Below are 27298 nucleotides of genomic sequence, written 5' to 3'. Positions count from 1 at the left end.
GGCCTGGACTTATGACCCATAGCTACTGTTTGCTTAGCACAGACACATCCTATGTTTAATGCACAGCAGCATAACAGAATAAAAAGGCTTGAAGGAAGCAGTGCTGATACAGGTTTCTAACACTGCTCTGCTGTGTCCTTAATTCAGTGTCATTCCTGACACACCTGCTCACTGCGTTTTAGCCTAGGCTGGCTTTGAATCCCAAGGTCAAGAGATCTTCCTTTCTTAACTTCCTGAGTGTTGGGACTATAGGTCAGTGACAAAGACGCAGCATTATGGGCAAGGGAGGCTGCAGCAGGGTGAGTTTTGAGGCAGGGGCTCATCTTTTGCTGATCTCAAACGATCTTCCTGTCAAAGCCTCTCAAGTAGCTGAGACTTTAGGCGTGTGCCACTGTGTCTTGCACGTTTAATACAATTTTCATTTATTTTGAGACAGAGTCTTGCAATGTAGCCTAGGCTGGCCTTAGACTCAGGATTCTCCTGGCTAACCCTCCTGGCTTCTGGGATTATAGATGGGTGCCACTTCAGCTTTCAGTATAATGTTTAAATGAGTTAGTGACACATACTTAAGAAGTTAAAGCAGGACAACTTTTAACCCATGAGTTCAGGGTTAGCCCAGGCCAGAATACAGCAAGATGATATGCCCCTCCAAAATTATATTGATAAGGAGACTACAGAACCAGTGAAGTGGTTCTGCTGGTAAAGTGTTTGCCAGCAAGCCTGATACCTAAGTTACATTCCTGGAACCTACATGGTGAAAGGATAGAGCCAAGTCCCTCAAATTGTGCTCTGACAAGCACAGACCTACTATGGCACATGCCTGCCCTCCCCCAGTGAATGTAAGTTAATGTGAAAATGTATGTGGAGAAGCTTCTCTTGAAAACCTGCGTATGTCCTGAGATGTGTTAGTGTAACTTACAAAACCTGGAGTATTAGAAATACTACTAACATTTGAGGATGTGGAGTGGAGTGGGGGGCGGGGTAGGAGTGAGTGCACAGATATGCATTGTGTGTGAGCGTGCATGTGAGTGCATGCGTGCGTGTGCCCAAGTGTACATGCCCGTGCTCAGGTAGATGCATCAGGTGTCCTGCTCTATCACTTGCTCCCTTGGGTGGTCTCCATTGGAACTGGCTGGTGGCCGACAAATCCCAGTCACCTTCCTGTCCCTCTACCCCCACCACAGGTGCACATTGACCACGCCCCACATCTTTTATAGGCACTGGGTGTCTGTACACAGATCTTCATCTTTCTTCAGTCCTAACTTTTTCTAAACTTACTATTTGATTAGCTCAGAAATATTGCCTAATAATTAATAAATGTTCATATTTAGTATGGGAATTGAAGGTCATTGTGACAGAACACAGAGCATAGTCCTTTGCCCCTGCAGTTTTTTGGTATTCTAAGGTGTCCATTTATTTAATTTAAGCCCACTAATATCAGTTTCATGTCACAAATTTGTTATGGAACAGTGTTATGGTTTTTGTTATTTTAGCTGTATCATCTCATTGTTTTATTTATCCTTGAAGTTAATTATAATTTTTGCTTATTTTGTGTGTGTTTGTGTGTGCTCACACATGTCTGCACATGTGTTTGGAAGCTAGAGGTTAATGTTAAGTGACCTCATCTATCCTTCGCCACCTTAGTGTTTTAAATGGAATCTCGGACTGTCTGTAGAATGCACTGACTGGGCTAGGCTAGCAAGGCCTGCCTGTTCTCCTTTCCCGCCTCGCCAGTGATGCACTTGGCTTCCGTGTGGATGCTGAGGACTTATTTCCTTACTCTTGCATTGCCAGCAGTTTACCAACAGAACCATCTCCCCTTTCTCAGTTACTTGGTGTCCTGAGCTAGTGCCTCAAGGCTGTTCTCAAACCTGCTGTGTAGTTGAAGCTAGCCTTAAACTCTGTTCTGCCTCCAAGGTGCTGGATGTAGAAGTGAGCGTGTTTGTTTTCTAGGGTCCTCCCCTGAGAGTATTCAGAGGGCATTCTGGCAGAATTGGCCAGCTGACAGTGAATTTTCAGGAATGTGAGATCTGCCTCTGGATTCTCTTTTGTCTTTGCCATTTTGGTAAGTGATTTAAAGTAATAAAAGGCAAGCAAATGATTTTGAGTTTTGCTGATTTTTCTTTTATCTGCCAAACTCCTTAGTGTCTGGAAAAAAATGTTGGTTGATCACTAGATGTGGAGGAGGATGGATGCCTTTAATGCCGGGTTCAGGTGGCAGTGGATCTCTTGAATTTAAGGCTAGCCTCTTCTATAAAGTGAGTTCCAGGTCAGTCAGGGTTGTGCAGAGAGTGTTACACCTTGTCTGTTGTGCACCAGGAGGCAGGGGAGAGAAGACCTCAGTGGGCTCATGAGATAGCAAAACCTGTTATTATTCCCAGCACACAGCAGAGTCGCTGGTTGATCAGGGCCACCAGACAAGGGCTCTGGAGCCTGGCTTCTTCTGGCAGCCTTGAGTGGGGGCTGAAGTAGGGTTTATAAGCACACAAACCTCCAGCACCTGGGCCAAGTTACAGTTAGAATTTTTACCTATCAGAACTCAGGGATTAGGGACTTTCCCAAGTGTTCCGTCATTGTCAGTTGATGTCAAATGTATCTGTTTTGCCCAGCCAATTAAATTCATTTGTTCTTTCTGTTGTTAGGAACAGGCATTATGCTTTTTGGGTAACTACTGTTGCTTAGAAAGGGGGTTGGTAGCTTAGGTAAAATGGAGTCTGAGGTCAAAATGGCAGTGTACTTAAGACAAGTTTCTTTTGTCTGCTCCCAACTTGTCTTTAAAAAAAAAAAAAAGATGATGTGACAAATGAACAGAAGAGCAGCAGAGCAAGACCTGAGGAGTGTGTGTCACACGTGTGTGTCACGAGTGTGCAGCTGTGCATCTGTGCCTGCAGGAGTGGGAACCACGAGCCAATCACGTGTTGTTCTCCACCTGGATTTTTGAGGCTGATGTTCTTAATGAACATGGAGCTCAGAGAGAAGGCTGTGTGTGCTGCCTGGTAGCAAGCTCCAGGGACCTTTCTGCCTCTACTTCCCCAGCACCCAGCATTACATGTGGGTGCTACATATCTGAATTTAGGTCATATGTGTGCGTGCGTGTGTGTGTGTGTACGTGCATGTGTGTGCACGCATGTGCACGCACGTGAGCACATTGCTTGAGTGCGTGACTACCCACTGAGCCATCTGCCCAGTGTCAAGAATATTCAGTGTGATGAGCAAATAGAGTTAATCATGGTGTCTTGCTTGATTGCGTGTGGTAGGATTTGTCCTATCCTGCATTTTTTAGGATGTTTATGCGTAGGAAAATTGAAAAATAACTTGGGAAGAATCTATTTGGCAATTTTTAACAAAAAGTGTATGCAGAAGTCATTTTAATAGTAGTGCTTCAGAGCCAGGCACGTGGTGCGCCTTTATCCTTGTACTTTGTGGGCAGAAGCAGGTAGGCCTTCTACATAGCAAGTTCCTGGACAGGGCTAGCTACGACCCTGTCTCAAACACTGGATGGAGCTTATACTTGGAGCACACCGCCATCCAGAAATGCTTTGCTGTATAACCCATGCTAGTTGCTTTTCTGTGTCTCAATTTCTGTGTCCACAAAGTGGAGGAGGTGCTTTTTGGCTGAGGAGTGATGATTTAGCAGATACAGAATGCTGAGAAGCTGTTAGGGGCTCTTACCATCTGGTCGGTACCCCGCCTTAAGTACTGCTTCATCTTGAAGTGTGTGCACAATGCACAGTTTTGTTTTTAATTTAGCTTTTAAAAAAGATATGTTTTAATTATATGTGTGTGAGTGCATGGCATGCATGTATATTCCAGGTGGCTGTATGCTTTCAGAGGCCAGAAGAGCCGTCAGATTCCCCTCCCCCAGCAACTGTAGTTGTGCGCCACAGTGAGTCAGTGGCATGGGTTCTGGGAAACAAACGTGGTCCTCTGGAAGAGCAGCAAGTGCTCTTAACCACTCTTCTAGCCCCTAAATTTAACTATGTAAGAGTCGTGTGCTTTAGGGGTGGGGATATAACTCAAGTTGGAGAGTGGGTTTGATCCCCAGTGCTACATAAGTCAAACATGGTGACACACCTGTCAACTCAGCACATTGGAGGTGGAAGCAGGGAAGCTTGTTGTCCACAGCTGCCTCATAAGAAAAAGAGGAAGAATTATGTAGTCTGGAAACTTAACAGTACTAAACAATCATAGTGGCACAAGCACACACTGTTTACTCATAAATCAGGAAGATACATTTGTCTTACTATCTCAGGTAATTATAGCGAGCTGTTTCCAAGGAGAGGACATGGAGAGGACATGTAACAACCTTGGAAGGCGGGCCCTTAGGGAAGAATTTCTCTCATTAGGGGTCCCACTGCCTGAAAGTATTAACACTAGTTTTTATTAAAAAAAAAGAAAAGAAAAGAAAAGAAAAACTCTGGGGCTGGAGAGATGGCTCAGCCATTAAGAGAACTTACTACTTTTCCTGAGGATCCAGCATCAACTTGGCAACTCACAGCTGCTCTATTCCAGTTCCAGAGAATCCATTGCCTTCCTCGGACCTCTATGGATACTATGCATGCATGTGGTTACACATACATACATATATGAAGGCAAAATACACATAAAATATATACCCTAAAAACAATTTCCAAAGCCTTATGTAGGCTGGTGCTATGGCTCATTGGGTAAAGGTGCTTTCTGTGCAAGCTTATCAACCTGAGTTTGATCCCTGGAACTGATATAAAGGTGGATGGGGAAAACCAGTTCCGCAGAGTTAACCTCTGACCTCCAAGTATGCACTGTAGTTCATGCACCTACATCATGTAAACACATACCAAAAACGGGTTCAGTGGCTTACAGGCTTACACACCTTTAATCCTAGCACTTAAAGGCAGCCTCTGTGAGTTCAAGGCCAGGGCCAGCCTGGTCTACAGAGTGACTTCCTGGACAACCAAGGCTTCACAGTGAAGTCCTGTCTCAAAAAACCAGCCACCAAACAAATAACTAAAGCCCATGTCCGAAGCCCCAACTCTACCTAGGATCATGATCTCAGTTCCGCTCCAGTACCTGCCTGCATGGACTAACCCTCTGAAACTGAGCTAGCCCCCAGTCAAAGGCTTCCTTTCATAAGCATTGCCTTGGTCATGGCCTCTTTGCAGCAGTAGAACAGTAACCAAGACCAAGTTGGTACCAGTGACTAGGATATTACTGTGATAGCTTAACCATGCTGCTTGTGGTGGACTGTAGAGTGCTTGTGTAGAGTAGACAAGCGGTTGAATGCTGTGAGTGGGGGTCAATGGATCCTACTGATAGGAGCATGGATGGCAGTGGTGCTAAGAGCAATGTAAGTAACGACAGCCCAGCCCATTTTCAGAGGGCAGGATATGAGTGAGTGGCCTAGATACCATCCTGGTGATAGCTTGGCAAAGACTGTGGCTGCTCTTGGCTCTTGTCTGAAAGATCTGCCAGAGGCTGTATTGGAGAGTGTTGGATTAATTGTGTTAGCAGAGGAGATTTTAAAGACAGCCTAGTATTGTCATGGGGTTACTAGTAATTGCTCTAATGTAGATCTATAATGAAAAAGAGCCAGCTGGACAAACAGAAAGGCAAAGGGTACAGTTTGAGGAGCACCAGGAAGTGTCCTGGAGCTAAGTCCTGTGCTCAGAGAGATAATGTTTAAAGAAAAGCCTGATGCTAAATGAAATAAAGGGAGTGGTAACTTCAGGGTTAAGACCCCACCCAGCTAAGCCTCCAGTTTGTGAAAAGGAATTAAAGCTAGGCTTTAATGAGGGAGCCATCCACAGCAGAAAACTGACGCTGATGTACTTGAAAGAGAGGGTCCAAGATATCTTCAGCCCTCTCAAGCAGGAGAACCTGTCAGAGACCAATGTACCTGGCCTGGAACTCACTGTGCAGTCCTGGCTGGCCTGGGTTTCAGCAATCCAATCAGTGCTTACCTCTTCAAGAGTGCTGGGGTCCAATCTATTTGGAGTTCTGTAGGCTTCTTGTATGTTTATGGGCATCTCTTTCTTTAGGTTAGGAAAGTTTTCTATAATTTTGTTGAAGATATTTACTGGTCCTTTAAGTTGGGAGTCTTCACCTTCTTCTATACCTATTATCCTTAGGTTTGATCTTCTCATTGTGTCCTGGATTTCCTGTATGTTTTGAGCTAGGAGCTTTTTCCATTTTCCATTATCTTTGACCGTTGCGTCCATGTTTTCTATGGTATCTTCTTCCCCTGAGATTCTCTCTTCTATCTCTTGTATTCTGTTGGTGATGCTTGTATCTATGGCTCCTTGTCTCTTCCTTAGGTTTTCTATACCCAGGGTTGTCTCCCTTTGTGCTTTCTTTATTGCTTCTATTTCCATTTTCAATTTGTTCACCTGTTTGGAAAAGATCTTTACCAATCCTACATCTGATAGAGGGATAATATGCAAAATATACAAAGAACTCAAGAAGTTAAAACTCCAGAGAGCCAAATAACCCTATTAAATAATGTGGTACAGAGCTAAACAAAACACTCTCAGCTGGGGATTATTGAATGGCCAAAAAGCACCTAAAGAAATGTTCAACATCCTTAGTCATCAGGGAAATGCAAATCAAAACAACCCTGAGATTCCACCTCACACCAGTCAGAATGGCTAAGATCAAAAACTCAGGTGACAGCAGATGCTGGCAAGGATGTGAAGAAAGAGGAACACTCCTCCATGGTTAGTGGGATTGCAGACTGGTACAACCACTTTGGAAATCAGTCTGGAGGTTCCTCAGAAAATTGGACATTGAACTACCTGAGGACTCAGCTATACCTCTCTTGGGCATATACCCAAAAGATGCCCCAATATATGACAAAGACACATGCTCTACTATGTTCATAGCAGCCTTATTTATAATAGCCAGAAGCTGGAAAGAACCCAGATGCCCTTCAAGAGAGGAATGGATTAAAAAAATGTGGTACATCTACACAGTGGAGTACTGAGTAGTACTCAGCTATCAAAAACAATAACTTCATGAAATTCATAGGTAACTGGAATGAACTAGAAAATATCCTGAGTGAGGTAACCTAATCACAGAAAACACATATGGTATACACTCATTGGTAAGTGGATATTAGCCCAAAAGCTCAAATTACCCAAGATGCAATCCACAGACCACAGGAAGCTCAAGAAGGATGACCATAATGTAGATGCTCCCACTCCTTCTTAAAAAGGGAAAAAAATTATCCATAGGAGGGAACATGGAAGCAAAGTTTAGAGCAGTGACTCAAGGAACATTCAGAGTCTGCCCCACATGTGGCCCATGTATATACAGCCACCAAAACTAGAAAATTATTCTGAAAGGGACTGGATATAGGTCTCTCCTGAGAGACACATCCAGAGCATGTCCAATACAGAGGTCAATGCTAGCAGCAAAACTCCAAACTGAGAACAGGACCCCCTTGTGGGGAATTAGAGGAAGGATTGAAAGAGTTGGAGCTTGCAACCCCATAAGAACAACAACTCCAACCAACCAGAGCTTCCAGGGACTAAACCACTACCAAAAGACTATACCTGGACTGACCCAGGGCTCCAACTGCATATGTAGCAGAGAATAGCCTTGTTGGGGCACCAGTAGAAGGGGAAGCCCTTGGTTCTGCCAAGGTTGGACCCCCCAGTGCAGGGGGGTATGGGGGATGCAGTAAGGGGGATGTATGGGGGGAATACCCATATGGAGGAGGGGGAAGAGAGGGGTTGGGGGCTTATGGACAGGAAACTGGGAAAGGAAATAACATTTGAAATGTAAGTAAAGAAATATATCTACTAAAAAGTTAAAAAAAAGAAAGTGCTGGGGTTAAAGGTGTGTACCACCATGCCTGGCTCTGATATATATTATTTTAATCATGATAAAATTTTGTTGCTTTCTGTAACTGTCTTTTTTTTAAATCATATGATTTATTTATTATTTACCATGTGATTGGAAATTGTAAGGCATGTTGTGTTTGGGCTGTGGGTTTAGGCCCATTTGTAAAATGCTTGAGTAGCATGAGTAGAGCTTTGGGTTCAATCCCCAGCAGTGCACAAACTGGGTGTGGTGGTGCCCACCTGTAATCCTACCAGGGAAGTAGAGGCAGGGGAATGAGGCTGAGGATCATTCCTGACTCTGGAGCAGGTTTGAGGCCCATTTATGCTATAAGACAAACCTCCCCATCCCCTTCCCCCCCCACCCCACCCCCGTCTCTCCCTCTCAAATGCATTAAGGGGGCTAACTGTATATACTGTAGATGGTTTCCAATTTTAATAGTTCATACTCACTTAATAAAAGATTTAAACTATGAATTAATTTATAAGCAGTCCTTATCATTTGGTTCTAATACATTTGTATTTAATTAAAATGATTTAATTTAGCAATACCAATACGGTAACAATAAGCCTTGTGCTACGCTGGACATAAAATGTAGAATTTGCTGGGATTTTAAACTGCAGAACTATTAGCTAACACTGTGTAAGGGATTTTCTCTTACTCCCCTACTCCCACCCCCACCCCTTTTGTTTTTTGCTTTTGAGGCAGATATTAATTGTATAGCTTTGGATGGCCTGGAGTTACTGTGTAGGGTAGACTGTCCTTGAACTCACATGCATCTACCTGTCTCTGCCTGTAGTGTTTTAAATTATCCAGGGATGGAGAGATGGCTCAGTGGTTAAGAGCACTGTCTGCTCTTCCAGAGGTCCTGAGTTCAAATCCCAGCAACCACATGGTGGCTCACAGCCATCTGTAATGAGATCCGATGCCCTCTTCTGGTGTGTCTGAAGACAACTACAGTGTACTTATATATAATAAATAAATCTTTAAATTGTCCATTTTCTGTCTTTTTGTTCCACGGTAAGCTTTGAAGCCCAATACAGTTGAGGTTCTGATTATTTGCTTGTTTAAAAAGTGTTATAACTCCCATTCATTTTTCTTAACCCTGTATTTGCATAACTAGATCTGCTTTTTAAGTCTGAGGACTGTTGTTTGTACTGCTTGCAGGCGATGTTAGGGCCGCATGTGTGCTGGGTAAATGCTCTGCCACAGAGCTGTATTCCCAGGCCCTTCCCAGTTTTCCAGTTGATACCCTTCTTAGTTAAGAAATTGCATTTCTATAGTCCCTGGCTTCTGCCAAACACGTGCTCTGCTCCTTTATTATGGTCACCTTTGCCTTGAGTTCTTAGAAACGTGTATAGTAACTTCTTTGAATTGTGCTGGTATCTCTTTGTGGTGACTGGCTGCATCTGTGGAGTGATCATCGTGGATGTGGTACTTTTTAATATGCTAGATGCCACATTTACTCTCTGTTCTGTCGGGCAGTTATATTAATGGATGATCTTGAAAGTCTTGTTAACTTGGTCATAATTTTGATTTTGAAATTTATATTCTAAAGGACTCTTGTAAGACGTGGCCTTTTGGGGCTTCCAGCTGAGTGTATGAAATGTTCCCTTCACTTTTTGTTAATCTGTGTAGGCTGCCTTAACAAAATGCTGTGGTCTGGGTAGCTTACGTAGAAGAAATTATTTTCTCAGTTCTGGGGACTAGAAGTCCAAGGTCAAATGCCAGTAGGGTTAGTGTCTGAGAGCTATCCTTGGGTTGCAGACCACTGCTTTCTAGCTCTGGAGTGACTCCGTAAAAGGACACTAGTTTTGTAGCTTCAGGTCTCCATCCTTAGGACTTCAGTTAACTTCATTAATGGCCCCATCTCCAGATCCTGCCATCCTAGGTTTAGGGCATCAACATACCAATTTTGGGAGTGACATGGCTTCCAGTTTTTTGTTTTTTTGTTTTTTTTTTCCTGGAACTGAGGACCGAACCCAGGGCCTTGCGCTTGCTAGGCAAGCGCTCTACCACTGAGCTAAATCCCCAACCCTATGGCTTCCAGTTTTAAAGGCAGGACAACTCCCAGTACAGTAAAGGCTTTATTAGATCTCTGCTGCATTTTGTGGACCATGCATGGGCCATCACCTTACCCAGGCCCAGCTGAGCCCTCCCTGGGGACCTGCCTGTGCTCAGAAGGCTTTTGTTTTGGTGCCTGTCTCGGCTTCTCCATTGGGCTAGTCTTGGCCTAACATTTCCATGTAGGAAGTTGGGGGCCATCATGAGGCTTCCTCCACACTTCTCTGCCTTCAAAGACCCCAGAACTGCCAGCCTGTCCTCACTTCCCACAGCCGTTGTCTCATACCTTCCATCTTACTTACAGCTGGTTTTGGAGGAGTAGCCAATCGATGCCAGGTTCTTCGTCCAACATGGGAGCCAGAGACTAGTCACGAGTTCTTATTTGCAAACAGGAGGAGGAGCATTAACGATTTCTTGGCGAAGCTCTGGTTTTATACAGTTTGAGTCCCATTACTGATACAGCCTGTTGTATTAGAAGTTTTATGGGTAGACTTGGATGCTTTTCAAAGCCATGCTGTGAACATAATGGACTGTATAGAGGAGACTTTTTGTTCCTTGTAGGTATTGAAGGAGTGATTCTTAGGATATTGTTAGAGACTTTCTGAACTGTTTCATGGTGTATTTGAGGTTCTCTATATACAGTAATCAAAGCCTGGTGATGAAGTGTTATGACTTACACCCACCGAACTCTAGAAGTTTCGCAGTTAGGCCCCAGGCGGGCTCTTTGAGCTCTCTCCCCTCTATGCTTTTGACACTGGGTAAATTTAAGCTGCAGCCCCAGTACTGGGCACAGTGACATGCTGTAAAAGAAAGGTCCTTAATTATAATATTTAAACTTTTCCAGGAATTTAAAATATTCCTAAGTACATAATTTAACTGTTACTTAGTTCACTTGAAAAATGAAGTCCATTTTGGCAGGGCATTATAAAGTCTTCACATTTTATACATTTTTAAGAGAATAATTGTGAACCCCATATTTATACAGAGTAAACTAGGGTTAATGGTCTATTCAAATCAGAATACTTCCATTTTCTGTGGGACTCAAATCAAATAAAGAGTATTTTCTTCCTGTATTTTCATATTATTGGTAGGCTTTTGGGGTTATCAGAATAGGCTCTGTACCTGTTTGTATTACGTAGCCAAAACTGAAAAAATAATCATGAAAAGTTATGTTCTAGCGGAAGTAGTTAGACAGTCCAAGGTTAGACCTCATAGACTGGTTGAAGGAGCAGTGTTTGTGTATATTGGACATAGGCGTCATCAATAAGGTTGGCAATGATGGTGCTAACTTTTCAGATTAGTGGCAAAGGACAGATCTTTTTGTTGTTGCTTGTGAGACAGTGTTTCTCTGTGTTGTGCTGGCTTAGAACAGGTTGGCCTTGAGTTCAGATATCCTCCTGCTTTTGCCTCCGGAGTCCTGGGATTAAAAGTGTGAGCTACCATGCCTGGCCCCTAGAAAGGACAGATTTTTTTTTTTCTGTTTCTATTTACTTTGTGTGTATGAATTTTTTTTATGTGCACTTAAGTTCACCATGTATGCCTGTTGGATCCCCTGAAAGGGGTGGTTGTGAGCCCATATGTGGGTGCTAGGAGTCAAACCCAGTTTTTTTTGCAGGAACAATAGATGCTCTTAATCACCTAGCCTTCTCTCCAGCATCAGGGCAGATTTTTAAATGTTGGTGCTGTTTAATAAGTTTTGTGAAAATTTTTTCTGTTCCTGACTTATACTATATACGAAACAAGGGTCAGATATACATATGAATGTACCTGTGGGTCTTTGGGCTGATATGTGAGAAAGAAGTGAGATACATACAGAAGAGATTGTGGGTACATAGTTAATTTTCAAGTGGTTCACACTTTATGGCATGGTATAAAAATGAAAAGTAGTAGGTGCTGTCATAGCAGAGACAAATAAAACTGTCACAGGCTGAGGAAGCATAAATGCAAAGCCACCATAATAGCTGTGCTTTACTCTTTGGACCCAGAGGTTAAGCTGCATATAGGAGAAGTGCTCTGCAGCCCTCTAAGACTTGCCTTCTACACGAGTTCCCGAAGGTTGCGGGAGCCACAGATGGCCCAGCACTCTGCCCGTTGTCTTTGGTTGCCACATGGGATCGCAGCTGAAGCTCCATCTTAAGTGCTCCAGTAGTGAAATCCACGCTCATCTACAGTTTCTCCGGGGCCACATTGCAGCAGGTTGTGGCCATTGTGTCATGTGATTTAGAAGTACATCCAGCACAGCGTCTGTTCATTCAGGGAGTGATACTGTTATTTACCAAGGGCCTCAGGTACTGCTTGATGTGCCGCACAGCAATAGTGAAGATCCGCCATAATGGTGGGAGGTGGGGAAGAGACAGTAAATAAGAACTGTCTCTGAAACAGCTGCAGAGCAGCCAGTGTATGCATTCCTCCCGTCTTTATGAGATAGGATTTCACCATGTAGTCCAGGCTGACCTAGATTAACTTACGATCCTCTCGCCTCAGCTCCCAGAGTGTTGGAGTTAACGTGTGCCACCATCCCGGAAAAATCTTAATCCTCTTAACTGTAGTGCTTGGTGAATGTGGGACATGAAAATGGCACTATCCATAGTAAAGAGACATGGTGGATTGAAGCCCTAGCCTGCTGGGGTGGGTGTGTTGTGTGTGTGTGTGTGTGTGTGTGTGTGTGTGTGTGTGTGTGTGTGTGTGTGTGTGTGTGTGTGTGGGGGGTGCATGTGCATGTATGTGTGTCCTTGCAAGGTCTTACTAGGTACCTCAGCTGGCATGGAACTCACTCTGTAGCCCAAGATGATCTGAGCTTTTACCCTTCAACTTTAGCCTCTAAGTGCTGGGATTCCAGATGTGAGTCCAGATGTGAGTCAGCATGCCTGGTTTCTAGCCTTTTCTCACTATCTGTTACAGGGACTCCGTGCGTGGTATCTGCTGTATTCCCCTTTCTTTCCCCCCTTTGCCTCCCATTTTCTTGTAAATATGCATACACATAATTACTGGTACAAGATAGGGCCCCAGAATGGGGAAGTGCTGTCTGTATTATATCCCAAATGGCGTTTTAGTTTTTGTTTCTGTTTTTGCCCTTTTTTTGAGGGGGGCACACATACAAAATTAGACATTGAAATTTTGAGACCAACTAGGGCATCATAATGAGTTTGAGATTAACCTAGACTATGTAAAGAGAACACTATTATACCTATTTTGAAAAATTTTAAAAGTTAATGTTGCCATATGACCCAGGGGTTTTGTTAGCCATATGTCAGAGAGGAATGAAAACATACTATCAACTTAAAACTCATACATGAATGTTGATAGGAAAAATTCATTATTTGTTACCCAAAAAAAGCAAATTCAGTAAACTGATGAGATGAATAAAACAGGTGTATCCGTACAATAGAATGTCAACTCAGCTATGGCTAAACAGCACGCGAGCCACAGAAACGCTATCTTATGATTGTACTTTGTGAAACGACAGACGAGGTAGCTGTGTAGACAGGAGCTTGGCACGGGAAGAGACGGATGTGACCGCTTGTAAGTGAAGACTTCTTCGGTATCTGACTTTTATTTTTAAAGACTTAAAAAAAGTGTGTGTGTGTGTGTGTGTGTACTCATGTGTGCGTGTAAATACCTGTTGTGTCTGTGCACTACTTGTGTGCCTGGTGCCATAGAGGCCAGAGAAGGCAATGGAGTCCCTGGAATTGAAGTTGAAAACAGCTGGGAGCTGTTGTGTGGGTGCCAGGAGTTGAACCTGACCTCTGGAAGAGAAAGCAGGGCTCTCAACTGCTGAGCCATCTTTCTAGCCCCCAGGACAAATTTCCTTGGAGAAAATGAAATGTTTAAAATTAGTTGTGATATCTGAGGTCCACATCATAATCTATGCAGTGCATGCTGGGATCCTGGTAAGAGATATTAGGAACAGTCTACTTTCTACATGGAGTTTTAATGTAGATTAATTTAAATTTGGAAATCCTGTGTAATAAGAAATAATCCCATATAAGAGTGCTAATAATCTTGACTGGGTAGTATCTGAGTCAGAAACGATGACAGAGGAATCCCCATAAGCTATGAAAAATCATTGGCTATGTATGGTGACATCAGAGTCATAGTGGTTTGATGTGTCAGGAAGAGCCAATCCAAGTGGATTGATAGCTCAAGCAAGGGATGGATAGAGTAGAAGTGATCAAGGCAGATAGCTGTAAATTATGGATGAGTAAAGAGAAAGTTAATCTTTTTTTCATTTTTTTTTCTGCATTTTACTCTCAGAATAGATCCCTCCAAGGTGATTTCTAAGTTCCTCCTCAGTCTTGAGGTTTGGGATTCCCTGTTTGGGTCAGCAAATTGCGAGAGTGTGAGTTCACCCTATATTCTTCAGTACGATTTTTTTTCTTGCATGTAATCCCTCTTCCTGCATGAGTTGAGTATCTTGGGAGAGCAACTGTAGACAGTGGTTCAATAAGGAACACATAGGAAAACAATTTGTTCCATGAACTGATTCCTATGAAGACTGTGCAATGACAGAGGTAGTGACCACTGCCAAAGATGCTCTAGAGTTTAAAGTACACTCAAGCATCTGGTAGTTAATGTTAGTTTTCAATGGAAATCTAACCAGCACTACTAGTGATCATCTGCTCAATAAATGCAACACAGTTGACTGGGGGGATGATGTTGGATCATTGATGACCATAAAACATCTGGGAGTCCTCTGAGACATCCATGATGAACACAACATTGGGAGTCTGAGGTCCACATCATAAGAAAAAAAAAAAAAAAAAATTAGTTGTGATAGCTACATAAGCCTATAATTATACTAGCTATACTACTATTTATTGTCAAATGCATGAACTATATTAGAATGTGAGTTACATTTCTATAAAGATACTTTAAAACCTTTATGCAAATATGGCAAGTCCTTTGATTCTTAGCTTTCTTTTGACTGGGCATTCTAGGCCCCAATGAAACGACATAGCAGGAGACTCATGCCTTGTACCTTAATCTGTATGTATCCTTTCCGTAGTCTCCACTGTGTAAGATTTCTGTGTACTTATCAGTTCCCCTCTTTGCTTCGAAAGTAACATGCATCAAACTGTTTAATGCCTCACGATGGGTCATGAGGAAAGCCTGACAAACTGAATTAAATCCTTGGGACTCACACGGTGGGTCCACACATGAGCCGCCACATACATGCTTGCATCACATGTGTGTGCACACACATGCATACACTCTGATAAATGTAAAAAGAAAGATAATACATATTTCTTTGTATGATGATACACTTTTAAAACTTTGCTAAACATTAGGATTGGTTGTGGTTGTGATAATTAATTTTAGAAGATATTTTACTGGTATATCTGAGAACATTTAGTTTTAGTTCATGTTATTATAGGACACAATTTAAAACTGAATTTAAGTTGGCCCTGGCAGCTCATGTTGGTAATCCCAGCTCTTGGCAGGGTAAGGCTTTTAAGAAAAAAAGTTATATAATTTTCGCTTAGATTTATTTTATGTGTATGAGCATTTTGCTTGCATATATGTCTGTATATCATATGCATGTTAGGACTGGAGTTACAGACAGTTGTGAACCAAACTAACCAAATGAAAAAGCCAAACCTTGAAAATACATAAAAATAAAACTGAAGTTGGTAGAAGTGTGTGCTTTTCTGAAATTCATGCTTAGTTCTCGATCTTTATCTAGAGAAAAGGTGGATTCTTAATTGCTGGCCTTCATCAGTATCTTAATGCTTTTGAAAAGATTCATTGTAATTTATGTGTGTTTAATACATCTTACAGAAAAAGCCACAAACGAGTACAACACCACCGAAGACTGGAGTCTGATCATGGACATCTGTGACAGGGTTGGAAGCACTCCCAATGGGTAAGGAGCCTGCTTAGCCCGTGTCTCCAGTGTACATGTGGAAGGGCGTTGGCATGCAGGGTTTTATGGAAACGTCAAAGCGTGTCTTTAAATTTGCTGTGTAACTACTTAACTAGCTGTTTGGTTTAGGAGATAGAAGTCAAGAGACCTGCTAAGCTAGGTTTTGTGTTGGTCTTGTCCTGAGAAACAAAAGCAGTGTCCACTGAAGATCTGGAGGTGGTGCACACCTTTAACACAGCACGAGGGAGCAGAGGACGGGAGCCTCTGAGTTCAAGGCCAGCCTTGGACTACGGACTGGGTTCCAGGACAGCTAGAGCTGTACAAAGAATGTCGTTGAGTTTCTCCCCAACTCCCCCAACACACACATGCGCGCACGCACACACACACACACACACACACACACACACACACACACACACACACACACACACACACACACGCACACCCCAAAAAGAAAATCAGATCTGTGTTTAGACAGATAACTAAAGGCTTTGATAGCAGGGGTGCATGCTAACCATGTAAACACATTGACTGTTGGAGGAATTTCTCTGTGATGTAGACTTTTATGAGAGCTTTTCTAAGTACAATAGTTAATATCATGAAGAGTGGAAGTAAAACATGAATGCTTTTGGTAGGACCCAGCTGTTAGGCTGCTCCAGTGGGAGGGATGTGAGGGGATGTGTGCCGCTCGCTGTGTCCCGCTCTTCATAGCTCACCACGTGTATCGGTGAGCCTGTTAGGATTGTGTGTTGTGCTAGCTTTTTTCAGGATGAGGCTTTGCTGATGGAAAGGTCAGTCTGTCGGGAGAAAAAACATTTGAATAGTATAATTCTCAATGGTGTCTAGCTTTTTGGTGAAGAGATTTTTCCCTTAATATTAGAATACACAGTTTTATAACATCTGTGAGTGATAGTATGTAAAACCACATAGACTTACTTAACGAATGTGTTCGCAGAATTTTATTTTTAAAGCTTTTAGTTGGGAAATACATTATATTTTTAACACTTGAATTGAAACTCTTGAAAAATTCTTAACTTTCTCCCACTTTTTTGTAGAGCAAAGGATTGCCTAAAAGCCATAATGAAAAGGGTAAACCATAAGGTCCCTCATGTTGCTCTGCAGGCATTAACTGTGAGTAAATGTCATGTCAGCTGACCCTGTTAAAATGCATTCATTCAGCCACTTAAGCCAGAGACCATTTTGATGTTTATATATTTGTTTTTATCTTACTTGCTAGCTTCTTGGAGCTTGTGTGGCAAACTGTGGAAAGATATTTCATTTAGAAGTATGTTCCCGTGATTTTGCAACAGAAGTACGTGCTGTGATAAAAAATAAGGTAAATTCTAAATCAAAAAGAAGTTTAAGTCATTGCACAATAAATGTACTGTGCACTAATTTAATTATGTGTAATTAAATTGCATTTCCAATGAAACCATCTTTAAATAATTTCTTGTCCTTGATTTTTGATAGTTATAACACCCTGGTTGTTTTCTTCCCCGTGTGTGTGTGTGTGTGTGCGTGTGTGTGTGTGTGTGTGTGTGTGTGTAAATATTATTGGTAAGAACTCATCTTGGTATCTTGGCTGAGGTCTGGTCACTGCGTTGACCATTTTGTGTAGACTGCCTTGTTTATTTTTAACAACCACTCTCGAAGCTTGGCTGTGTCAGGGTCACACAGCTAGACAGTGGTAGAGCTGATACAGGTTTGTGGATACCTATGACTGCAGTTCAGCTCTAGGTGTCTGTGAGTCTTGACTTCAGACATGGCCGTTGTTCTCACTGGCGTGAGTGTTTAGAGGTCTTTATATTAGAGCAGAGTGGAGGCCCCTTCTGTTTTCTTTGAAACACAAACTCTGAAGCAACATTCTCATGCTGCTGATCAAGTTGATGCAAAAAATCCCAATTTCATGATGAGAATGTTAAGAAAACAGAGCAAATAGCTACTGGTATAAAACACTTCTAGTCATTTGAGCAAAAGAATAAATAAATAAATTCTCTCTCTCTCTGGAGGGGTGATTTTTTTTCATTAAGCAGCCGTACCTGACAATATGAATGAGCTAAGCTTCTGTCACTTCCTGGGCTGGGCTGGAGATGCCTGCCTTTTGTGTCTCTGGTTATTTTAGAGAGGATCTCGGTGGTGATTCTCTGTTAATAAATTTAAATTGTTTTCATTTGTTTTGTGAGTGTATGTATGTGCTGTGTGGAGGTTAGAGGACAGCTTGTGGGGAGTCACTTCTCTCTCTTGACTGTGGTTCTGGGGGTCAAACACAGGATGCACTTTTAAGTAATTTAACTCATAGGAATTTTTTGTTTGTTTTTGTTCCTTTTTCTTAAAAGGCTCATCCTAAAGTATGTGAAAAACTAAAATCTCTTATGGTAGAATGGTCAGAAGAATTCCAGAAGGACCCCCAGTTTAGTCTGATATCTGCAACTATTAAGGCTATGAAAGAAGAAGGAGTTACTTTTCCTTCAGCAGGTTCCCAGGTGAGAGATGTGTTCAGACCGTGTCCCCCTCTGTCTGAAGGCACTTATGCAAAAGCTAGCAAGGCATGTGGGTTTTATTTAAATGTGCTTGTGTGCGTGGGTGTGCATTTGTGCACAAGCATGTGTGTGTGTGTATACACGTGTGTTCTTGTGCACACTTGTGTCAAAGCAAGAGACTCGTGGTCAGGGACAACTTGGGGAAGTTGGTTCCCTCCTACCGTGGGTCCTGAGGATGCAACTCAGTCATGCGGTTTGGCAGCAGGTACGCTCGTGCTGAGCAGAGATCAGCAAGGCTGAGCTCTTAGCAGGGAATGTCTTACCGTTTCCCATCTGCATCCCCTGAGTGTCTAACATAGTACGTAGGTTCTGTTAGTAGAGACATCTATTGTTTGGTATTTTTCTTCTAAATACCAGAAACTTAGGAATCAAACCAGATATAAATAGTGTATTGAATGTCACTCTAAAGTCTGGACTCACGTGAAAAGTGTAGGACGTTCCAGTCAGCCTTATGTTTAAGCAGTTAATGATCAGGGGCTGGTGAGACGCTCTGTGGTAACAGTACTTGCCACCCAAGTCTGATAAAACCTGAGTTCAGTTCTAGGAACCCCTGTAAAGTGGACGACAAGAACCGGCTCGGAAAATCTTCTGATCTCATACACACTGTTAGGCGTCCCCCTACTTTCTCTGATATAAGTTAAAAAATTTTAGAAATTATGCTAAATTTGAAAGATGGTCATACATCTGAAACATAGTACTAATTTAGATTGCTAGTGATAAGGACCGATGGATGAAGATGCTGTCTGTCTTAGCACCAAGGAGCAAAAAGGACTGCAGATTGCAGTGGTGAGGACACAGAGGAAGCACGTTGTGTTCACATTAGGTAGAGTGGGATGAGGAGATGCTGGGAAAGGGCCGATGTGCACAGAGCTCTGGAGTTGAGAATTGCCTGATGAAAGTGAATATGCGGGAGGTAGGAAGCCAGTGAGCTGTTAGAAGTGTAAGGCCCGAGGCTCACGTGAGACGTGCAGCAGTGGGAAGGGAAGAAGGGCACAGTGGTCTGCTAAGAAGGAAGAGCAGCCCATCTGCCCTTCTCAGAAACGGGTGTTAAAGAGTTATTGAGGGCTCAGCGTCCTGGACACCTGTCGTAGGTCCTTCCGTCAGACGGAAGAGGATCTTGTGTGAATCAGAGGCTGCCTCTCCCTGTAGTAAGCAGTCGATGACCAAGGTGTACCAGGGATGGCCCTTCCTTCTGTTGGAGCTCTGAGCCAGTAGCTTCTGAGCGTCTCCTGCATAAAAGACCTTCAGCAGTCGAGAACCAGGCTCTGTTCATTCTGTAATAATTTCAATACTTTCTTTCTGCCAAGTTCTCTGTCAGGTTCTTAGATTTATTAAAGTGTTAGTCAGTGTGTGCCTTTCGTGTGTTTGTTTCCTTGAAAACTGATGTTTAGTGTTAGTATTTCAGAACAGCTACTTAAATGATCATGAAGCCCTCGCTTTTAAATGGAGTGGTTGCCGGTGTTTTTAAATTAGCATCTACATGTAATTATGCAGTGTGCTTCCTTTGAAAGAATAGCTGTGCTCATTTACTCACACGCTTACAGACTGTCTCGGCTGCTGCCAAAAACGGGGCATCACTGAACAAAAACAAAGAAGACGAGGACATAGCTAAAGGTGAGTGAGTGACCAAGCATAATTCTGTGTGGCTGGGATAGCCTCACTGGGAGGTTTGAGTGAAAGAAAGATTAGAGGAAGGACAAGAAGGCTTTTAATTCTACCTCAAATCTAAAAGCTGTAGGGTTTAAAAGTCAGGAAAAGCAAAGACATGATAGAAGACGAACCCAGTTCATTTGGGTTTTTAGTAATATATATTTAACGTTCTACCTTTGGGGAGATTACATTTCACCTTTTCTTAATGCCAGAGCTATGACTCAAGCACAGAAATATGTTCATGGTGTCCTATATAGAAAGCTACCCGTATTATAATGTCACAATCTGTTTGCTATAAAAATAATTGCTGTATATTACAGACTGTGATAATAAGGGATGAGCAAAAATGTTATTTTAAAAATCGTCATGGGTCCTGTCCCCTTCTGACTTTAACCATTTAGTATTTGTTTGGACAGGCCGACTGGCATTCACCTCAAGTCCCAGCAATGTGAGAGCTGGAAATGAGATCAGGAGTTAAAGGTTATCTCAGCTACTCAGGGAGCTCAAGGCTCCATGAGACCCTGTCTCAGAAAGAAAGGAAACACACACTTGACTTATTCTTAAATACAAGATTGTTATCTAATATTTAAAAAGCTTTTAGATGTTAAACTTAATTCTTTTATAATTACATTTTAATTTTTCCAACTAGCTATTGAGTTATCATTGCAAGAGCAGAAGCAGCAGTACCCGGAGACGAAGGCCCTGTGTCCACCTGCAGAGAGCCAGTTGAGTAATAAGGTTGCACGGAGAGTTAGAGCTCTGTACGACTTTGAGGCTGTTGAGGACAACGAGCTCACCTTTAAACATGGCGAGATTATTACTGTCTTGGATGACAGGTAGGTTCTATGCTTTTCTGTGCATCTGTGTGTGCTAGTCTGAAAATACTCAGTATTTGTAGATGAGGATAAGGAATACTCGTGATTTTTACTTTTAGTCAAATGATACAATATTCTCTTATTATTTTCTTGAAAATCAGACAAGGCAGTGAGACCCGTGGTCAAAGCAATCAAAAGCCATGCTAGTAGAAATGCTATTGCAGAACTCCCTCACCATTCCTTCACATTTACAATCCAAAGGAGCAAAATAGATTGATCTGTTTTGAGCCTAATTCTCCTCCTCCTCCCCTTCCTCCTCCTCCTCTTCTTCTTTTTTCTTTTCTTTTTCTTTTTTCTTTTGGCTTATTTATTTTTGGAGACAAGGCCTTTAAGGCCTTCTGTCTCAATTTCCCAAATGTTGAAGTTACAGAGAATTGGGATTTCTGCATGAACTTTATTTATACTTTTAAAAGAAGCGGAAGTGGTCTGTGAGCTGGCTCAGTGGATCACAACTCTTGTCTTTACGTCTGAGGGCCTGAGTCCAGTCCTTGGGACCCACATGTGGTAGGAGAGCACTGTCTTTTGCAAGTTCTCTTCTGCCTTCCACACACACATACACGAAATAGATAAATGAACATAATCCTTTTTTTAAGTCGACGAACCTTTACAGTAGTGAGACCAGGCAGCTTTCTGCTGTGAGCGAAGGTGGCGCGTGTGCCTGCTTTCCTATACTAGTGAGGTAAATGTAAGTAGTTTTAATTTTTTAAGTATATCTATTCATGTGCACACAGGCATGTGTGATCGTGTGTACATGCATGTGTGATCGTGTGTATGCCCACACAACCACCATGTGCTGTGGAAGTCAGAGGACAACTTGCAAGAGTCACCCTCTACCCCAGAACCCCATCTGGAGGCCAGACACAAACAGGCATCACCTTAACCTGCTGAGCCATCTTGCTGGCCCTAGTCTAGCCTATTTTTAAGTGGCTACATACATATGGTTTTGCTTTGCTGCTGTATTTATAGAGAAGATGTTATGTAATAGACTATTTATAATAAAAAAAATGAATGAGGACACAGTTCTGTTTTTGTGAGACTTAAGTAAGGGAGTTAAAATGATGGTGTAGACAGTGATATGCAAGACAGAGCATGGCGATACCATGGAAGAGGCTGTCTCAGGCCATGGAGAACCAGTTTACATTTGGTATAGACTCTGGCTTGCCCAAGGAAGGGTTGCTTCATTTCAGATGAATCTTGATGGAGTGTTTTTCATTCCATGTTTTTCATTGCTAAGGACTGAACCCAGGCCTTGTACACTCAGGGCGGGGCTTTGACTCTCAGTTATATCCCTAACCCCTTGGGTTGACTTTGAAAAAAAATTGTAAGAAACTGAAAGGAGTCTAAGCACTAAACAGAAAAGTAAGAAAGAAGCTTTAAGGAAATGGCTGGGACAGCATCAACACAGGTTCTGAGTTTATTGCTTCTTTGCCTGTAGTAGCTGTGGTTTCCTCGTAGGATGGTCTTACCCATCAAGGGCATCACTTTCCTTCCGCCACTGTCATTACAAGAGTCCTCAGGGAGTTGTTCTGGTTAGAGCTCACAGCTGAAGAGAAAGGCTCAAGTGTTCCTTGGTTCTGAGACTTACACTTACTTGTGGGGAGGGTGCACATGTGTGCTGTGTCGTGTGTGACAGTTAGAGGACACTGTACAGTTCTTTCCTTCCACCATTGGGTCCTAGGGGTCAGTCTCAGATCTCCAGGCCCAGGAAGTGGTTTTAGCTGAGTTGTGTTGCCAGCCCAAGACCTAAAACCAGATAGGAGAGCCTCAGTCTCCTTTCAAATCTCAGAATACGAAAGGTAGGTTGTTTGTTTTATTTTCTCATAGTATTCCATAATAAATGCAGGGAAATGCCATTTTTATTCTAACAGCCTAATTTCCTTTCATCTTGTCAAGTCAGCTTCTCTTCAGGAGTCACCTGCTGAGCTGTGTTTCTCTCTGCTGTAGCCAAGCACCCATGTGACAGACACAAGTGAGGAGGCTGTGTTTTCACCGAGAGTCCTTGCTTGTGTAGAAAGTAGCATACAGAATATCTCTGGGCTGCTGATGCCTCCTTCTCTGATCTAAGAATTTAGGTGGTGGGTAGCTCGCGTATATCATGTGGAACTCAGTAAATGAAATGCTTCAGAGGCACGGAGACAGCTTTGTCATTAATCCCAGGATTCCTCCTTTGAGGACAGCATAGTGTAAGAGTTTGAACCTCACACGAAAAAGCTTTGGATATAGTTCCTAGTCCTACCAAGAAGAAAAGGAAAACCAAAAGCATCTTTAAGAACCACAGTTTGTCACATGAGATTCTAGAAAGTAGATAAAAAGGGTTCTTCCTGGATAACTATGACTGTCCTTTTTGGAAGTCCAAGAGAATAAGTGGTATTGATAAACAGCTAAGTTGGAGTTATTAGATAAAACTTAATGACAAAAATCAGTGGTAGGTTTGAAAATGTAGTAGGAAGATATCATTCTTTACTGCAGCTGTGAGGACTTTGAGAACCTGTGTTTGGCCCACTGGATCAACATGGCAGCTCACAACTGTAACTCCAGTTTCAGGGGTGCAGTGCCTCTTCTGAGCTGTCAGGTGCCTGCATGTGGTGCCATGTGCATGCCCAAGCCCACATACTTAGGTGTAAAGTAAAATCACTAAAGCGATCTGGTAATGAATAACCTGCAAGGGTATGCAAGGCCTTTATGGAGACTCTATAAAATTCCTGGAAAGGTAAGAGATAAAAGTATACATTGTATTTATAAACATACAAATAGAGTGAGAAACCTTCATATTGTAAAGATTTAGGTTTTCTCATGTCACATAAATGAACTGCATTTCCAATTAAACTCCTTTTAAAATTCTTTTTCCCAAAGAATTTGAAAACATTTGGAGACATGATGTGTCCAGAGAGTGGTTAACCAGCCAGCATGAGGGGTGTGGACTCTTCCCGATGTATTGTACATAGCAGTCACTTCCTAGGCAGATGAGAAGCAATCTAAGCCTTAGGAATTGCTGGCCTCTGCAGTCTTTTTCTCTTGGCAGCATGATTGACTGCAAGTAACGGAATCTGCAGAGAGCTAAACGGCAGCTGATGAATTCCTCTAGACTGTTGGAATAGAGTGGGACACCGAGATAGGCTTAGGACAGACACAGCTTGCACTGTGACTGTTAGGGGAGCAGATGTTAGGTTTTTGTTTTTTTGTTTTTTTGTTTTTTTTGTTGTTGTTTTTTTAATTTATTTTTTACTCAGTCACTTTGCATCCTGCTCACGGGCCATTTCCTGGTCACCCCCTCACACAGTCCTTACTCCTATCCCCTCCTTCCCTCTCCTCTGAGTGGGTGGGACCCCCAGGGGTCCCCCCACCCTGTTAAATCAAGTCCGTGAGGCTAGGAGCATCCTTTAGTGAACTCTTAGTAATTTTTGCTGCATTGATTTGTTCTTCATACAATAAAATGAAGTTTGTTCCACACAGCACTTACAGTTTGATTCCACATGATTTAGTGACCTAAGCATGGCAGATGGACAAAAATGCAATCTGAATTATTAGACAAGTCTCTGGGGAGGGGGTAGACAGTAATTTAGGGCAGAGAAAGCTAGATAAACATGTGAGACATGGAGAAAAGGTCACTTAATTGCCCTGGAAGCAGGGGTGGTCTTAATTCAGTTGCCATTCTAAGTTCATGAAGAACTAAAATCCATGAAGAAAATACCTGTGGTCCAGTAGGAAAAACTAAACAGGCAAAGATAAGAACAAGCAGTTTAGGGCTGGAGAGATGGTTCAATGGTTAAGAGCACTAACTGCTCTTCCAGAGGTCCTGAGTTCAATTCCCAGCAACCACATGGTGGCTCACAACCATCTGTAATGGGATCTGATGCCCTCTTCTGGTGTATCTGAAGATAGCTATAGTGTACTCATAAAATAAATTAATAAATCTTTAAAACAAGCAATTTACAAATAACAGTATAGCAAGGCTACATGGAGAAACCCTGTCTCAAAAAAAGAAAAAAGAGAGAGAAAGAAAGAAAGGAGAAAAGAAAAAGAGAAAAAGCAGTTTGTGGAAGAGACCTGGAGAATGCCCTTGAGCATGATGAAGCATGCCTTGCCTTTTTTCTAGAATCAGATGCCGGCACGGACAGTTACCATGTGTGGGAAAATGGCTGCTCCGCATGCTCCTTGGGGAAGGAGTGCGAGCTACCAGTCTTTCTAAGGAACTTGACAATATCTGTAAAACCAAGCATGCCTGAGCCAGCATGTAGTTTTGTCTGTGTGTCCACCCTTCTCCCTACCCCCATCCCTTAATATTTTCGGAGACAGTTTCATTGTTTTGGCCTTTTTATCCAGACTGGTCTTGAACTCCGGGGCTCATACAGTTCTTTCCAAGTACGAAGAGCTATAGGCATCAGAACACACCTGGCCTGCAGGTCACAGTCTTGAACAAACCTAGAACAGCAGTTGCGTATTAGCTTTCTAATCCAGCGTGGTTACTAGTCAGTCTTGTTTGTTTTCCCAAGACAGCGTTTCTGTGTGCAGCCCTGGCTGTCCTGGAGTTCACTCTGTAGACCAGGCTGGCCTTAAACTCAGAGCTCCATCTGCTTCTGCCTCCCAAAGGCGTCTCCCACTGCTCCCTGTGCTCTTCAGTCTATAAAGTTGAGAGACTGGGAATGACCTGGAATGAGCTGTAGAAGTCCATCTTCACAGAAATGACTAAACTAAGTGCGTGTGCACTTGTGACAGAACTTTAAACGAGATGAGTAGCACCGGAAGTATTAACCATGAAACTAAACGGCTCTCCCTGGAGCGACACACGTCTCCACACAAGTGTCAGCTCAGCTGTCTTTATGTGTGAAGGGATGGGAAGTAGACAGGGAAGGAGCTGCCTCGAGTGTGGTGCTGGGCGTGTGGAGGGTGGATTTGGGCTTAGCCACTGACAATTTCTTCCAAGTGATGGTATGGGGATATAGATTCTCTTAGATTTATATATTTTTAACTGTCTTTTCATCAATTTGAGAAAAAAGTGTTTCTGGTTCTCCGGTGCTAGGATTACAGGTTTGTCCCACTGTGTCTGGCTAAGAAAAACAGCTTTTAAGTATAGCTAGATGGGAACAAAATGTGAAAGTCCAGTTGCCATGTTGAGTTTCTCTTGTCGGGGTGCAGAATAGCCAATGACCTTTTCCATGCTGTTTTCAGTGATGCCAACTGGTGGGAAGGAGAAAATCACAGAGGAGCAGGACTCTTCCCCTCCAGCTTCGTAACGACTGATTTAAGCACCGAGGTTGAGGCGGGTAAGGCAACAAAGGTATTGGTTTCTCAGAGAAGCATCGGTCTGCTGAAGTTATCTTCCCTTGAATTTATTATTGGCGTTTGAGAGTGGGAAGGACTGGGTGTCCCAGCACATACCTTAGTCTTAGCACTTGTGGACAGAGGCAGGCAGATCTCTGTATTTCAAATCCTTTGGGTGTTGGTGTGTATAGTGATGTTATGTAAAATAAATACTTAAATCAAAAAATGAGAAGCAGTTTGTATCTGGTCTATACAAAATGTTTTTGGAACCACAGTAAAGGTGGGGACCACATAGGTCTTAGTCAGCAGGTGCTGAGCAAGGCAACAGGCCTTGTGAATCCTTAACTTTTATATTTTCTTCCACCTTGGTATGATTATAGGTCACTGACCTTCACCTGCACCTATATAAACCGTGTAGTCGGCCACACCGAGAGCACGGGCATTTGTTACCCAGGCACGCCCTGGGTGATTTTAAGTGTACAGAATCAGCCTAGAGTAATGTTGACAGTGACGGTGAGCTGGTTAAGCCTGTCAGCACTCTCCCATGCTCTCCTGCCTGTGGAGTCAGTATGTTTGCTGCCCTGATAGAGGAGGCCGAGGTGGAGGAACTTGTCTGGTAAGGGATAGGGCCAGAATTCTAAAGGCCTCCAGGCTCGCTTCCGAGTGCCCTCAGATTCCTGCTGAGGCAGAGCTGAGCCCCCTCTACAGAAAGAGCATGTTGTGAAATTGTCGTGTGCCGTGCACAGTGTTCATAGTGCAGAGTGAAGCATGAGGAGAAGTGAAGTTGGGTGAGGGGAAGCGTATTCATGTAGACGCAGAGCACATTGCTTTCTCTCTGGCTTTCGTAGTTGATAGAGGCCTTGGGAACTTTTCAGATAACATTATACAACATAGAAGACATCCTGTTCAGGCTCTTCCTCTTGCTAGAGTTGAAGAGACTGGCCTGTGACAGTAAAATATTCAGCTGGGAGTGTAGTTTAGTAAAATGATCTCCTAGCATGTGCAAAGCCCTAGGCTTGATCACAGCTTCTCTTCAGTAACATTATTTTTAAATAGTAAATTGTTTTGTTTTTTGAGGTAGAGTTTCTCTGTGTAGCAGAGGTCTAGCTGTCCTGGACTCTGTTTGTAGACCAGGCTGGCCTTGAACTCACAGACATCTACCTTCCTGTGCCTCCCAGTGCTAGAATTAAAGGCATACACCACCATGCCTGACAGGAAAAGTCATC

The 27298-nt window shown here is 42.8% G+C and overlaps 1 protein-coding gene and 1 pseudogene across 1 annotated transcript in view; both read left to right on the top strand.

The window, feature by feature from the left end:
• The window catches only part of Stam2 (signal transducing adaptor molecule 2), a 47933-nt gene that overhangs the window by 6800 nt on the left and 13835 nt on the right, over positions 1-27298 (top strand). Inside the window, exons 2-8 of the mRNA XM_032903287.1 lie at positions 15661-15745; positions 16801-16876; positions 16983-17081; positions 18082-18228; positions 19830-19899; positions 20585-20771; positions 25980-26074. Coding sequence (XP_032759178.1) covers positions 15661-15745; positions 16801-16876; positions 16983-17081; positions 18082-18228; positions 19830-19899; positions 20585-20771; positions 25980-26074 — 759 coding nt within the window. The remainder of the gene's footprint in view (positions 1-15660; positions 15746-16800; positions 16877-16982; positions 17082-18081; positions 18229-19829; positions 19900-20584; positions 20772-25979; positions 26075-27298) is intronic.
• Positions 14540-14620, top strand: LOC116902529 (annotated as a pseudogene).

Source organism: Rattus rattus, chromosome 5, assembly GCF_011064425.1.
Source record: "Rattus rattus isolate New Zealand chromosome 5, Rrattus_CSIRO_v1, whole genome shotgun sequence".
Taxonomy (NCBI): Eukaryota; Metazoa; Chordata; class Mammalia; order Rodentia; family Muridae; genus Rattus; species Rattus rattus.
The sequence above is the reverse complement of the archived record's forward strand: the minus strand, read 5'-3'. Positions and strand labels throughout refer to the sequence as shown.